The 14,581-nt window shown below is 51.0% G+C and overlaps 1 protein-coding gene across 22 annotated transcripts in view; it reads right to left on the minus strand.

Annotated features, from left to right (window-relative positions):
• Positions 1-228: 228 nt before the first annotated feature.
• The window catches only part of ODF2 (outer dense fiber of sperm tails 2), a 33,861-nt gene continuing 19,508 nt past the window's right edge, over positions 229-14,581 (minus strand). For 20 of the 22 annotated variants that reach the window (XM_027615640.2, XM_027615646.2, XM_027615633.2 and 17 more), the window contains 12 exons: positions 13,713-13,784; positions 13,475-13,591; positions 12,580-12,765; positions 12,060-12,169; positions 10,424-10,559; positions 6,877-6,987; positions 6,676-6,780; positions 5,524-5,682; positions 4,133-4,233; positions 1,794-1,956; positions 1,235-1,360; positions 229-562 (listed from right to left, as the gene is read on the minus strand). In XM_027615640.2, the coding sequence (XP_027471441.2) occupies positions 374-562; positions 1,235-1,360; positions 1,794-1,956; positions 4,133-4,233; positions 5,524-5,682; positions 6,676-6,780; positions 6,877-6,987; positions 10,424-10,559; positions 12,060-12,169; positions 12,580-12,765; positions 13,475-13,591; positions 13,713-13,784 (1,575 nt within the window). In that variant the 3' untranslated portion in view covers positions 229-373. Of the gene's footprint in view, positions 563-1,234; positions 1,361-1,793; positions 1,957-4,132; positions 4,234-5,351; positions 5,683-6,675; positions 6,781-6,876; positions 6,988-10,423; positions 10,560-12,059; positions 12,170-12,579; positions 12,766-13,474; positions 13,592-13,712; positions 13,785-14,581 lie in introns of those variants that run through there. The other 2 variants (XM_027615652.2, XM_027615651.2) reach the window with 1 other exon arrangement.

Genomic DNA, 14,581 nt, shown 5'->3' on the forward strand with positions numbered 1-14,581 from the left:
CCTCAAAAGAGGAGGGCTGTGAGGGAACTGGAAGAAAAAGTTCAGATCATTTTCTCTGGGAAGGAAGGAGCAAAGTCATGGTGAGTTAAAATCGGGTACCCTAAGATTAGTAGATTTATGGTGTGTCAAGGTAATTAATTTCCATCAGATGACTCTGTCAGAGGGGAGAAAGAGAAAACTAAGTCATTCCTGTCCCCCACCCCCACCCTCTTGCTGCTTTAGGGACTTTTCTGGGGCCAGTAGCTCAGACAAGATCCTGAACACACTTCCATCAGTGGAAGAGAGAGGAAAGCAACAGGCTTTGCAGCTATGGCTTGGCCCCTCTGCGGTTCCCATGGCATCAATCCGGGCTCCTGGCCCAAGACTGGCGGCCTCAGGCAGGAGGAGATCGGGAGCGGATGGGAGAGCTGGTCAGGTAGGTAGTGTAGGGACTGTCCCCGAACACATTGGCATAGGATGACTTGAGGAACTGGACGTAGTTCTGCATGCTGCGATTGGTGCTTTCTGACTGCTCCAGGCGATCTTTGAGGTCCTGGAGCCGGCTCTGGTAGCGACGGTCAGCCTAGGAGGGAGAACCAGAGTACGGGCCAAGTGTGAGTACAGGCCAAGTGTGTAAAATGTCCGGGACAGACAGATCCCTAAGAGACTTGATCAGTGGTTGCCAGGGGCTGAGGGCGGGGGAATGGGAGGGACTGCTGATGGCTATGGGGTTTCTTTTTTTTTTTTTTTACAGATTTTATTTATTTGAGAGAGAGAGAATGAGAGATAGAGAGCACAAGAGGGAAGAGGGTCAGAGGGAGAAGCAGACTCCCTGCTGAGCAGGGAGCCCGATGCGGGACTCGATCCCGGGACTCCAGGATCATGACCTGAGCCGAAGGCAGTCGCTTAACCAACTGAGCCACCCAGGCGCCCGGCTATGGGGTTTCTTTCTGAAAATATTCTAAACTTAGCTTGTGACGATAATGGCACACCTCTGTGAATATGTGAATATAATAAAAACCACCGAAGCGTACAGTTTAAATGAGTGACTTTTATGGTATGTAAATGATACCTTAGCAAAGCGGTTAAGAAAAAAAAGGGATCTGCCTGGAATATCCTTAAGGGATGGGAAAGTGATTTGAGAAAAATAAAACCATGTCATATTCATAAAAACACCTTGCCCTGCAGGCCCCAGGAAGCTAAAATCTCAGCCCACTCCCTCCTCTTCTGCCCCCTACCCTCCAGCCTGACTCACGTCGTCCCGGCTCCGCCGCAGCTGGCTGAGTTCAGTTTTGGTCCTGCTCAGCTGGGTCTCAAGGTCCAGGATTTTGCTCTGAGCAGCCCGCTCTTTGGAGACCGCATGCTCCTTGGTTTGTTCCACCTGCCCAGGAGGCCCGGAAGTGTGGCTGGCTTACCTGACCTGGGCACTGCCAGGCAGAGAAGCCTGGGCAACTCCCGCTCTGGTCTCAGGGACGGCCCGTGCACATCGCCGTGGACGGCTCCCGGGAGCCTCGGGGCAGGAGCTAAATACAGGACTTCTGCAGCCCACTTCACCTGCCCCTTCCCCACACTCCCATGAGTCATCACCTGAGCCCTGGTAAACCTGGCTGAGTCCCACGCAGGCTGCAATTGAATAAGCCATCATGAATAAAGGGCCAAATCCTCTATAGTAATTGCTCATTTGATCCTTACAATGAATTCATGAGGCAGGTGCCACTACTGTGTGCCCATTTTTAGATGGGGAAATAGGCTCAGAGAGGTCAGGTGATTTGCCCAAGGTCATAGAGTCAGTTAGTAATGGAATCGAGACTGACCTGCCTCCTAGCATCTTCGATGGCGCTCTCCAACTGTCTGGCCAGGGTCCCACACTCCCGTGTTTTCTCCTCTAGCCGCAGCTGGGACTGGTGGATTGCCTCCTCCCTCTTGGCAATCACCTGTAGGAACTCGATATTCTGGGCGCTGGTTGCCTCCAGTTTCCTAGGTGAAAGCACTTAATCAGATCCTGCTCATACCCCTACCTGTCCTGTTCCACCCCACCAGGGGGCTGCCAGTCACCCCTGGACGGGGGCTCTCATCACGCCAAGAGTCTCCAAGGAACCACAGGAATAAACCAAAGAAACCTGCTGATTAGCAAGACGGCAGGGAGCTGAGCAGCCCGGACAGCCAGTTAGAGGGCTGTGTGAAGAGTGGGCGGGCAGGGAAAGCCGACTGAGTGTGCCTGTTAGCACACATGATACAGCACCTTGTATTGAACTTAAAATTTAGAAGTTATACAATGTTTCACAAATGCAATTAGTTTGTTTCTTATGCATGTGGGAGAATGGTTAGGAGAGAAGGAAGTTTCTAGAATAAGATTAAAATGTATTCCTTTATAATTAAAATTTTAACCTTAAAAGAATTTATAGAGGACAAATAAAATTGCCACTTGTAAAACAAAACAAAAAACAACAACAAAAACACGGGTCACCATTATCCCCACTCTACAGATGGAAGAAACTGAGGCACTGAGAGCTAAAGTCACTGGCCCGAGGTCAACGCAGCTGGCAGGTCTGTCACCAAAACCCATGCCCTCAGCTTCTGTTCACGGCTGCCCCCTCAGCAAAGGGACTTCAGCTGGACCACTCTACCGCGGATGTGAGTCACCACGGGCTGCAGTGACCATTCCGCTATGCACACATGGTCCCCAGTGCACTTGCAGAACATCTTCCAGTTGAAAGCTCTGTTAAGTTCTGCTGAGTCCAGCTGTACACTGGAGGCCAGCAGAGCAGAACACTGGCAGAGCCCAGGAGACCTGCTTGCCCAAGTCCCCACATGCAGGCTGCATGAGCCACCTGGGCAGTCATGGCGTCCCAGGGCCCCGGCCTTTCAGCTCTGAAACTAAGGCCCCAACCCTCATTTTACAGATGCTTAAAAGCTCCGGAGGAGAGTCAGGGGCCTACGTCACAGCTTTGCCAGATACCAGCTGTGTCACCTTGGGCAAGTCACTTTACCTTTCTCCATGCTCAGTTTCCTCATATTTAAAATCGGGATAATAGTAGGGGTGCCTGGCTGACTCAGTCGGTAGAGCGTGCAACTCTTGATCTCAGGGTCGTGAGTTCAAGCCCCGTGTTGGGCATGGAGTATACTTTAAAAAAAAGGCGGGGGGGATAATAGCAACAATGTGGTAAGGCCTTTGAGGAAGGCCTCATGGAAGACTTACTGTAACCTCAGGAGCTAGATTCTTATCCCTCCCTCGATCCCTTTCTCAAGATGAGTAAACGGAGGTTCAAAGGGTTCAAGGATTTGCTCAAGATCCTAATACAAGTGGCCAAGCTGAGACCCAAGGCCAGGGCTTCTGACTCTGGGTCTCTGTACCCCTCGGTTGCCTGTGAGTCTCCCAGATTTGGACCAGAAACATTGATGAGTTTTCTCATTGCTGGGCTGGTCCACACTACCGTGCACGTGTGCTCTCTCTCTCTCTCTCTCTCTCTCTCTCTCTCTCTCTCTCTCTGCTGCTTTATTCCTTTTCCTCCTGGTTTTTTCTTTCTTCAGTTTCCTTAAAATAATCTCTCCTTCTTAGAGCATCCAAGTGGATTCAAATGCTGAGATCTGCCAGGTCTTAGAAGTTGCCTATTTCGTTCTGCTCAACGCAAAGATGTGCCTCCCCTCCCCTTCCCCTTTTCCCTAGATAAGAATCTAGCTCATGAGGTTATTGTAAGTCTTCCTGTGAGAACCACAGGGAAACAGGAAGAGCTGTACTCTTCCCCTGACTGCCTCCAACAGTCCGTAGGTAACAGAAGAATCAGATCAGAAAGGTCTTGGGGAAGGAGGATCAGAAACAAAGAGCAAATTGTGAAGGGGGGGATGCCCCCCCCAACAGCTGCATACTGGTCCTGCTGGTTTGCTGGGTGAAGTGTGCCTTTTTGGTCGGTGGAGCCTGTGGGTGGTCTGAACGTGACCACACTGTTCTGGAGCATCCCCCGGTCAGGAGACCACCTTCCTCTCTCCCACAATGCTTACCACTGCAATGGAAGCAGCTTTTCCTCTGAGGTCTGCCCTGTACCTTCCAGGGCCTTGAGTCCCTCAAACACTTCTGCACACTAAGCCCAAAGCAGCTAAGTGGCTGAAAGTCTCAGGTCCTAGGAGGACAGAGATGGGACCAAGTGCCTCTAACCTCTCCAGTTCATCCACCTTCAGACTCAGCTGCTTATTTTCCTTCTGGGAAGCCTGATGTTTCTCTCTTGCCATCTCCAGCTTGTCCCCCTGATGTTCAATCTAAAATGACAGGAACACAGACCTGTTTATGAAGGAACTTCCCGGTGCAGCCCTCCCTTCCCCCTAGGACCTGTCATCCACACCCAGGAGAGGGGCACGCGGCCCTCAGCAGGCATCCAAGTCTCAACGCACAACCTGGAGGACAAAGGAGAGGAGGGGCAGGTTAGGCCCGACTCCCAGGAAGGCTTTCCCCACACGAAGAGAAGCCAGGTTTGATCCCGATGACCCACGGTGATGCTTTCTTGATCAGCAGAAGCCACTCAATGGGATCCGGGGCAGACATGAGAGGGCGGAAGCAGATGGTGGGTTTAACGGGCCCACACGACGTGCCACGGCGCTTTACCAGTTACATTGTTGGCACCGCTGATTTCATTCTCCCACTGAATGGGGACAGGTGCTCGCAAGGCAACAGGAAACCTAGCAAGTCTTTCAGGCTGGCGAGTTTGAGAGGTTATCCAGAGGGCTGCTGTACGCAGAAGCCTCAGATATCAGGCTCAAAAGGCCCTCAGAATGCTCAGGTTCAAGAGAGGGTAGGCAACTTAAGAGGACTGAGAACATGGGCTTGGGAAGCAGATGGAGCTGGCTGGGTTCCAAACCCTGTTCACTAAGTATCAGCTCTGTGACCTCAGGAAATTATGCCCCTATGCCTTGGGCTGCTTTCTGGAAAATGGGGGAAAAGAGTATCTACATCTTAACGTTCCTGGGAGAATTACGGGAGACAATACTGGGGTGCAAAGTCTGTGCTCAAGAAACGACAGCTACTTTTATTATTACAAGGTAGCAGGTCAGGAGAAGGGAAGGGCCTCACCCGAGGTCCCACTGCAAAGGAGAGGCACATAGTTTCTTACACTACAGGCAGGATTCCAGTAACCCAGAGGCAGACTGCTTCTGGGAGGAAGGGAGCCCTCTCTGGGGTCAGAACCTCAGGCAATGGAGCTAAGAGTAGGGAAAGGCAGCTAAAGCAAGAGAAAGCTGGGAAAGAGCACTCGGAGGGCTGGGTGTCTCCCCAGGGGCCGAGCACAGCCGCAGAGCGGTAGAGACTTGGAGCACCGGGGGGCGGGCAACACAGGACAGTGACGGCTCCCATAACTACAATCACTTTGTGCAAACACAAGGCATTTGGCACACCAGACTTTTATTTCACAGCACTGATGATAGCTCACTCCTTTCAGAAAGCGGCAGCCAAGAAAAAGGAAGTGGTCCTCCCTTGGGGGGGGTGTGTGCAGCTCATCTTGGTAAGCGGGACCCTGCTCGCGCCAGTTCGTGGGACCCTTTCTGCCAGTCCCTTACCCGGCTGCGCAGGTCTGATATGATGGCTGTGAGGTCAATGTTCTTCCTCTCATAGCCCTGCAGCTGGTCTTGGCACTCCGCCAGCTTAGCCTCTGTGATCTTGAGGATGTCGGGCAGCTGCTGCAGGTCAGCCAGCTGGGACTGGAACTGCCTACGGGCCTGGAGTGGGAGAGAAAAGCCCACCATTGGGAAGGGCCCTGCCGCTGCTGGGGCCAGGCGGAGTCCTTTGGAGTTAGGGCAGGGCCGCCCTCAGTCCCCGGAAGAGGGTCCTGTGAGAACCACAGGCAGGAATGTGGCCTGCCCTCCCCACAGGCCACTGAGGGTTGTCCAGCTGTTCTCTGAGGGACACACTTGACCCCAAATGGCCCTTGAGCCTGCCACTCCTTTAGTCATTGAATAACAATGGCAATCACACAGCAAACACCAGGCCCCAAGCCCCATGCTAAGGGCTCTCTCAATTAATTCATACAACAACCTATAAAGTGGGGGCTGCTGTCCCAATACAAGGGCTCTAAGGATGATAGGAGCAAAGTCATTTCCCTAAGGTTGCTCAGCTCAGCTAGAAACTGACAGAGCAAGGATTAAGGTCCAGTCTAACTCCAATGCCCCTAGGAAGGCAATCCTAACGCTACAGGTCAGAGAAGGTCAGAGCTCTCTGATTCAGTCCGTCCCTGTGTTAACAAGGAGGTTGAGGACTGGATGGGGCAAGGAGTTGCCCAAGGCTATGTAACATTAGTGGCTGGGCCTGGACTCAGCCCTTCTCCTAGGTTAATATTAAGATGATCCCTTTATCTCTAGAATAAGGCTCTCTGGGGAAAAGGGGAAGGGGGAGGGGAGGCACATCTTTGGGTTGAGCAGAACGAAACAGGCAACTTCTAAGACCTGGCAGATCTGAGCATTTGAATCCACTTGGACGCTCTAAGGAGGAGAGATTATTTTAAGGAAACTGAAGAAAGAAAAAACCAGGAGGAAAAGGAATAAAGCAGCAGAGAGAGAGAGCGCGTGAGAGCGCATGTGCACGGTAGTGTGGACCAGCCCAGCAATGAGAAAACTCGTCAATGTTTCTGGTCCAAATCTGGGAGACTCACAGACAACCAAGGGGGACAGACATGGGATTGGGTGGCGGAAGAAGGCAAGGACGGGGGACGGTACCGTTTCAATCTCTTTGTTCATCTCATCTTTAAGGATCTTGTTCTCTTTGTCACAGCGTTCCAGCTGGGCGGCCACTTCATCAGCCTCCAGTCTGGTCTTCATCACCTGGGGGTCAGCAGAGCATTGGGCAGAGTTTCGGTGAAAAACACCTTTACAGCCCACCCTTCCTGGGAGAGGTCAACGTCCCGGGCAGCCGCCTACCTGACTCTTATAGTTGTCAATCATCCCTTCATAGTTCTTAACTGATGCCTTCAGCTGCTGCACCTCGATGTGCGCCTGATTGAGCTTGTCCTCCATCGGGGCGAAGCTAGCCTGGAAGGGGCGGCTAGTGAGTAACCCACAGGAAGGCTCCCAGAGCAGGCGGCCATCCCACCCTCGCCTCTCACTCCGAGGGGCCAGCCAAGGGAAACCCCACCTACTCAAACCCACACTAGCAGTTTTCCTCAGACAGGTGCCAGGGCAATTCAAGTGAGTAAAGAGTTGGCCCTGGAACAAGGAATGGAGGGCTTAGGGCCACCAACCTCCCACACAATCGAAAATGCACCTATAACTTTTGACTCCCTCAGAACTTAACTACTAACAACCTACTGTTGACCAGAAGCCTTACCAATAACATATACAGTCGATTAACACGTATTTTGTATGCTATATGTATTATATACTGTACTTTTACAATAAAGTAAGCTAAAGCAAAGAAAATGTTAGGGAAATCATAAAAAAATACATTTACAGTACTAAACTGTATTTATAAAAAAAAATCCACATATAAGTGGACTCACACCATTCAAACCCGTGTGTCAAGGGTCAACTGTAGGTGCAAATAAGCAACTCTTATGCTTTCTTGTCCTTACTACAAAAGCAATACATAATCATTAAAGAAAATGGAGGTAATAAAAAAAAAGAAAAGAAAAAGAAAATGGAGGTAAGGGGCACCTGGGTGGCTCAGTTGTTAAGCGTCTGCCTTCAGCTCAGGTCATGATCCCAGGGTCCTGGGATCGAGCCTCGAATCAGGCTTCCTGCTCAGTGGAAAGCCTGCTTCTCCCTCTCCCCCTGCTTGTGTTCCCTCTCTCGCTGTGTCTCTCTCTGTCAAATAAATAAATAAAATCTTTTTTAAAAAAAGAAAGAAAAAAAAAAAGAAAATGGAGGTAACACCAAGGAAAACCAATCTGATGCCTTGCTTTATGGCTATCTGTCTGTAGCTGAGTTAGATACTTTATTTTTTTTTCCAACAGGAACAGGATTATATTGTATTTACCGCTTTGCAACATGCTTTTGCAAGTAACAATTACCTTACCTACTTCTCAAGTCAACAAATGTCCTCCTACAACTTAAATGTTCACCTTAGTAGATAGGACAAAAGAAATCATGGTATCTCAATAAAACAATCTGCAGTCATTTGAAAGAGATAAAGCTAAAAAAAAACAAACCAAACCAAACCAAAACAATAACCCGACCTAAGAAGATATCCATGAGATATGGGTGAATGAGAAAAGCAAGCTGCAGAACAATAGGTGTGTGTGTGTTTGAATATCTACATTAGTATTGGGGGAAAAAACCTGGAAAAATATGTATCCACAGTTCACAAAGAACATCACTTCTATATCACATTTCTGTTATGTTTTAAACTTTTCCCGGAGAACATCATCTAAGACAATATACTTCTACAAACATCATTTTGAATGGCCACACTGTATTACTCACCACAGACACCCATAATGTAACTAATCCCCTAGCCACTTGTTAGACGTGGAGGCTGCCTTTCATTTCCCAGCAACCTCACTGCAACAAATGAGGGGCTGCCCCTCCTGCCAGAAATGGCTCCAGTGAGGACTGACAATACCAAGGGTCCCCCAGGAGACACGGAGCAACTGTTACCCCTCCCATACCCTTGATGGCAGTGTAACTTTGTATAACTGCCTTATTCTATGGCAACATCTACCAAAGCTGAATTTATGCTCACCATCTAATGACCTGCAATTCTACCTCAAGGTATTTAACTTATAAAAATACCCCAAATAGGTGCATCCAAAGATGCATGAAGATACTGTACAAGTCAAATGTCCATTGAGAGGAGAGATAAATGTAGCATGGTGTGATCCTACAGCCGCAGACTGGACAGCACGGACCTTGAGACCTGCCACACAGCATGGATCATTTACAGACAGAACGCTGAATGAAAGCCAGGCACGGAATTCAAAAACAGGCAAGCTGATCTGTGCTGACTGAAGAAGTCAGGAGGACAGTCACCTTTGCACAGGTGTTTGTAAGTGGGTGAGGTCACTAGGATGCTAGTAAGGTTCAGATAAGGGTGGATGATGGGATAAAACGTGTTCACTTTATGATAAAGTCTAGAATGGTGTACCTTTCCATATGTCATACTTAAATAAAGCAGTAAAAAAAATAAACCTAGGGGTGCTGGGCTGGCTCAGTCGGTAGAGCATGTGACTCTTGAGCTCGGGGTTGTGAGTTCAAGTCCCACATTGGGTGTAGAAATTACTTAAAAATAATTTTTTTGAAGATTTTATTTATTTGACAGAGACAGAGAGAGAGAGAGAGACAACATAAGCAGGGGGAGTGGCACGCAGAGGGAGAAGCAGGGAGCCCAATGTGGGGGCTCGATCCCAGGACCCTGGGATCCTGACCTGAGCCGAAGGCAGAGGCTTAACTGACTGAGCCACCCAGGCATCCCTTAAAAATAAAATCTTTAAAAAAATAAACAAACCTAGACTCGACTGTCCAGATCAGTTAAAAAGATCCGACCTGGCTCTGAAACATGAACCTTGACTCAGTGCCTCTGCCTCAACTGTGCTGAGAGGGTGTAGAGCAAGTGGTCAAGAGCTGGAGCTCCAGAACGAGACTGGCTTCAAATCTTAACGCCAACACTTCCGGGGCAAAATCTTGGCAACAAACGTGACCCCTCTCTAAGTCTGTGTCCTTATTCTGTAAAGTAGAGACAACTACTCACTATCGGGAGGTTGGGAAGTTAGGGAGAATAGATGCACATCAAGGGGGCAGCAGCCCCCAGGAGTCACTGTTCACCTCTAGTCGGGTGTGGTTTGTTTTTTTTTTTAAAGATTTTATTTATTTATTTGAGACAGAATGAGAGAGAGAGAGAGAGAGCACATGAGAGGGGGAGGGTCAGAGGGAGAAGCAGACTCTCTGGCGAGCAGGGAGCCCGATGCGGGACTCGATCCAGGGACTCCAGGATCATGACCTGAGCCGAAGGCAGTCGCTTAACCAACTGAGCCACCCAGGTGCCCTCTAGTCGGGTGTGTTGCACGCACACGGGCTGGGTGTTCATGTTAAGTGTCTCATACACATTACCACATTCTCATGAGAGCCTGCTTTCCTCCAAGAAACCACAGTGACAAAGGATAAACCGTCTAGCCTAGGGCCTGTAGCTAGTGAAAGGCGGTCAGAACTTGATCCAGGCCTTTTTTTTTTTTTTAAGATTTCATTTACTCGAGAGGGAGGAGAAGCAGACTCCCCGCTGAGCAGAGAGCCTGATGTTGGGCTCGATCCCAGGACCCCAAGATCATGACCTGAGCTGAAGGCAGACTCCTAACTGGCTGAACCACGCAGGCGCCCCGAATCCAGGCCTTTCTGACTCCAGCACATGCCCTCCTAATCATGTTGCTGCCTCAGGCCCTCTGAAGACCCCTGAGTCATTTCTGGGGGCCATCTGGAGTGCCCCATCAGGGGCCCTGCTGCCCTACACCCACTGTGTGGGCCCGCTCTCACTACAGACCTTCAGCCTCTCGTTCTCTAGCTTGAACGCGGAATACTCGGCCGTCTGCCGGTGTAACCTCTCCACCAGGCTGTCCCGATCTTCCCGCATCTTCTCCTCCAACGTTTGCTGTTGGTTTACGAGATCTGTCACCCGGCTAAAAGGTCGCAGACAGAAAGCAGACAAAGAGAAGCCTTACATGGGTTCTGAGAAGCCAGGTCTGTGTGGAGTGGGGCCAAGTGTTCCTCCCCAGGGCCACCTCTTGGTGCCCTGTCTGCTCCCCACTCTCCACTCCACTGCCCCGCTCTGCCCTGGCGCATTCCCACATACCCCCCTTCTCTTCTATCAGCCTTTAGATTTGTCTCCCATACCCCCCCTTCCAGAAGCCTTCTGTGTTCTGATCCTCCCATGAGGCCAAGACACGCCCTGAAGACAAGAACCAGAGACGGGGTCCCTTCCCAACTCTCCATGGCCCCCCTTGGATCTTTTAGCCCAGCAGGTCTTCAAGTTAGGACAGAACTCCCAGGCTGGGTAGTCAGGGACACCCCCAGACATCCCTCTCCCTTCTTCACACGTGTGAATCTTTCCCTCGCACAGGCGGGAATGCAGTGAATGCATACAGCACAAAGGGAAAGAAGTCATGCTCTCACGTGCCCTCACCCTCTTCCCCTCCCCCCGTCACTCAGCAGGGCTGTAGTCCAGCAACAGAGACCACGGCCCCACAGCAGCATTCTGGCTCGCAGATGCTTATCTTGACCACAGGCCCGAAACAGAACCTTGACAGTGTGTGCTCTCAGGAATGATCAGTTACAGTTCATTCAGCAAATACGTGCTAAGCACGGAGTAGGCCCAAGCAAACACATCATGTTGGTTTAACCGGCAAACTCCTCCTCACCCTTAGAAACCCAGTTGAGACTTCCCTCCTCAGAGCCTCTCTTCCCCGACCCCTCTCCTCTGTACCATGTATCCTCCTACCCTCATTATCAGTTTCCTCCTACCAGACCGAGAACCCTGGGAAGGTTGCACCTGGCCGAGGGCCCAACACATAGCAGGTTCTCCGAATGTTTGCTAAATTGAGTTGAATCCAGCAAAAGACACTTCCTCAGCTAGCAACCCTGTGACCGGTCCAGAACCCTGGGAGTCCAGGTCTCTGTAGCCTGGTGTTTTCTACTAGAGCACAGGGTTAACTCCACGAGGGCAGGGAATGCATCTGCCTTGTCTCTGTGGTGACCCTAAAGGCCAGCACCCAGCCTGGTAGAGAGTAGATGCTCAATAAATATTTTTTCAGATGAATGAATACATGATTATAGGTGACACTGAGAACGTCTGAATGGTCACTGGTCCCCAGTGGCGAGAAAGGTGTGAGTTCAGTCCCCTACCACTTGAGACCACTTTTGCCCCCTACTCTGACCTACCAACTGCTGGGCCAAACAGCTGCTATCACCAGGCAGACAACAGAGAGGAGAAAGGGCCATTTCCAGCAGCTCCCAGCCCTCTGTGAGCAGAGAAGCCGGGCCCCTCCACAGTGCAGCCCCTGATGGGCGAGACCACACAGCAGCCATGAGGGCGCTGGGCCCCACCTCACGTTGCCAGGCCCCTTCCACCTGTGCACCCGCTTCCCTCCATCAGCCCACACGCCCTCTCCTAACACACGTACTCATTCAGGACAATAATTTCCAGCTCGAGGTCTCCTTTGTCTTTCACAACTTGATTGTAGCGGCTCCTCCATGATTCCAGAGTGGATAAAGCTTCAGCAACATAAAGATCCTGGGAACATGGGACAACAGGGCCCGTCAGCCCTGAGGTGACAGCGCTGAGGCCGAGGGAGCTGGGTGCTGGGCTCACCCTGGACGGTTCCTCACCCCCACAGTCCCTTTCCAGACAACACCAAGGGTGACCGAACCCAGCTGTAGCTTCTAGATTTCCAGCAATCACACATGCGCTTTACGTGCACATCCTTCCTTAACCAACATTCCCACGCACCATATTGACGCAGGCTCAACTGTCCCCTCCAGCATCTCCAGCCAGCCGCCCACCCTGCTTTCACCCTTTTACCCCTTTACTCACCCTCCCCTCCCCCCAGCACAGTCACCCTTTCCACCATCAGCATCCCTCTGATCACAGCCTAGCCAGCCACAGGCCTCCACCCCCAGCCGCCCTCAGGGAAGGCCCGCCACCTTATCAGCAAGTTGCACGTGCAGCTGCTCAGCATACTCCTCACTCTTCTCAGCTCGTTCCTTCTGGGCTCGGATGGCCTTCTTTAAGGTTTCTTTGTCTCGGTCTCCCTTTTGCTTTAATTCCTTCAACTGCTCCATGATGGCCTCCACTTCTGCCTTGTGCTGGTTCCCACTGCGCTCCAGGTTCTGGGAGGGGAGGGCCAAAAGCAGGTGGGGGGGGTTGGAGAGAGACAAGAGTGAAGGGGAGAGAGGGGAATGGGGACCAACAGAAAGAAGGGGTGAGGAACAGGGAGAGAGAAAATGGGTCACCAACTGTGTGGGGGCTCAGGGCTCTCCAAATGCAGGCCAGGGACAGGGGCCGTTCCCAGCACCCCATGGCACCTCTCCAGATCGCTGAACCCACTGGGTCTGAATGTTAGGACAGAACTCTCTTCTCGAATTCTTCCTTCAACTCCGGGTAATGTGGTCTGAAGTATCTCTCAGTCACTCAGGAGAGCTGTGACCTCAGAGGGAGGTCCCTGGCTCGCTTTGGCAAGCGGCATTTGAGACCACCCCCTCCCCAGGGGGGAGTTACAAGACCCAAGGGCCTAAGGGATTAAGTGATTGGCTCTGGGTCAAGGCACCAAACCCGGTCACTGCAGGGAAGGGCACTCAGGGTAAGCCCAGCAGCCAGCTCCCTCGGCCTCAGTGCTGTCACCTCAGGGCTGACGGGCCCTGTTGTCCCATGTTCCCAGGGTCCACTGCTCTTGCCACTGTCCCACAGTATCTCTGAAGCAGAAGGGCACTGGCAGCAAGCACCCCATAAACCGTCGGGGCAAAGCCTTCCTGAATGCAGCTCACTGCCTTGGGACTGCCACGCTCCGGCCCTCCGCCCCACTGCAGTGCCGGCAGGTACCTTGATCTGCATGCACAGGCGACTGTTCTCTGCCTCTTTGCACCGGAGCTGTGCCTGCAAATGCCCACGCATGGACTCCATGGATTTAGAAAGCTCGGATGCTGTCTTTGCTTGAGCCTTTGGAGAGATGGAGAAAGTGACAGAGCCAGCATGTGAACGCATGTTTCCAGTTCCAGTGCCCACTCTACATACGAAGCTCTACTAGCTCGTAAGGAGAAACAACTGTCAGGGATGGTACCTTCTCACATTGTATTTCCTGCAGTAGCTCTTCTACCTCCTTGTCTTTGTCTTGCAGGAGTAACAGCAGGCGCTAGAGAGAACACACACGGTCATGAACTCCCGGGGAAGGGCAAAGAAGCCGGGCCCGGGGGTGGGGGGGGAACAGCCACTCCTATGAGTGCTTGGCCACCAGGGCCCAAGGTCCAGAATACACCAGACCATGTCACAGAGATCCTGGCCGGAAGCACCCAACATCTGTGTTAAATATTTAAGACAAAAGACATGTATTGATCTTGCAATTTAAAATCATGTGAGGGGCGCCTGGGTGGCTCAGTCAGTTAAGTGTCTGACTCTTGCTTTCAGCTCAGGTCATGATCTCAGGGTTGTGAAACTGAGCCCCTCAGCAGGCTCCACACTCAGCGGGTGTCAGCTTCAAGATTCTCTCCCTCTGCCCCTCCTCCAACTCACACATGCGCTCTCACTCTCTCCAGTAAATAGATGTTAAAAATACATAAATAAAATAATGTTAGCTGTGGAAAACTGAAAAACAAAAAAAAAAATGCTAAAGAATCCCCATAAAAAAAAAAAAAAATCCCCGTAGTCCCCCAGCCAAAAGAACCACTGTTAAAACACATTAAAAAGTCTCATGCGTACGTTGTTCCATACGTACAATCCCACCACATTTACCATAATGTGATTATATCTTCTACTTCTTTTCAAACAGCAGCTTAAAGCTTCAATTTACTGGTGTATCATGATTCGATTCCTAGCCTTTCAAGCTGGGGATACAGACTTAGGCATTATACCCTTCATTGCCAAATCTCCCACTGTGGTATTTGGAGAGGCACTAAGGGCCAAGGGCCACACCTTGGGAAACATGGCCTCCAT

Source organism: Zalophus californianus, chromosome 13 (genome assembly GCF_009762305.2).
Source record: "Zalophus californianus isolate mZalCal1 chromosome 13, mZalCal1.pri.v2, whole genome shotgun sequence".
NCBI lineage: Eukaryota > Metazoa > Chordata > Mammalia > Carnivora > Otariidae > Zalophus > Zalophus californianus.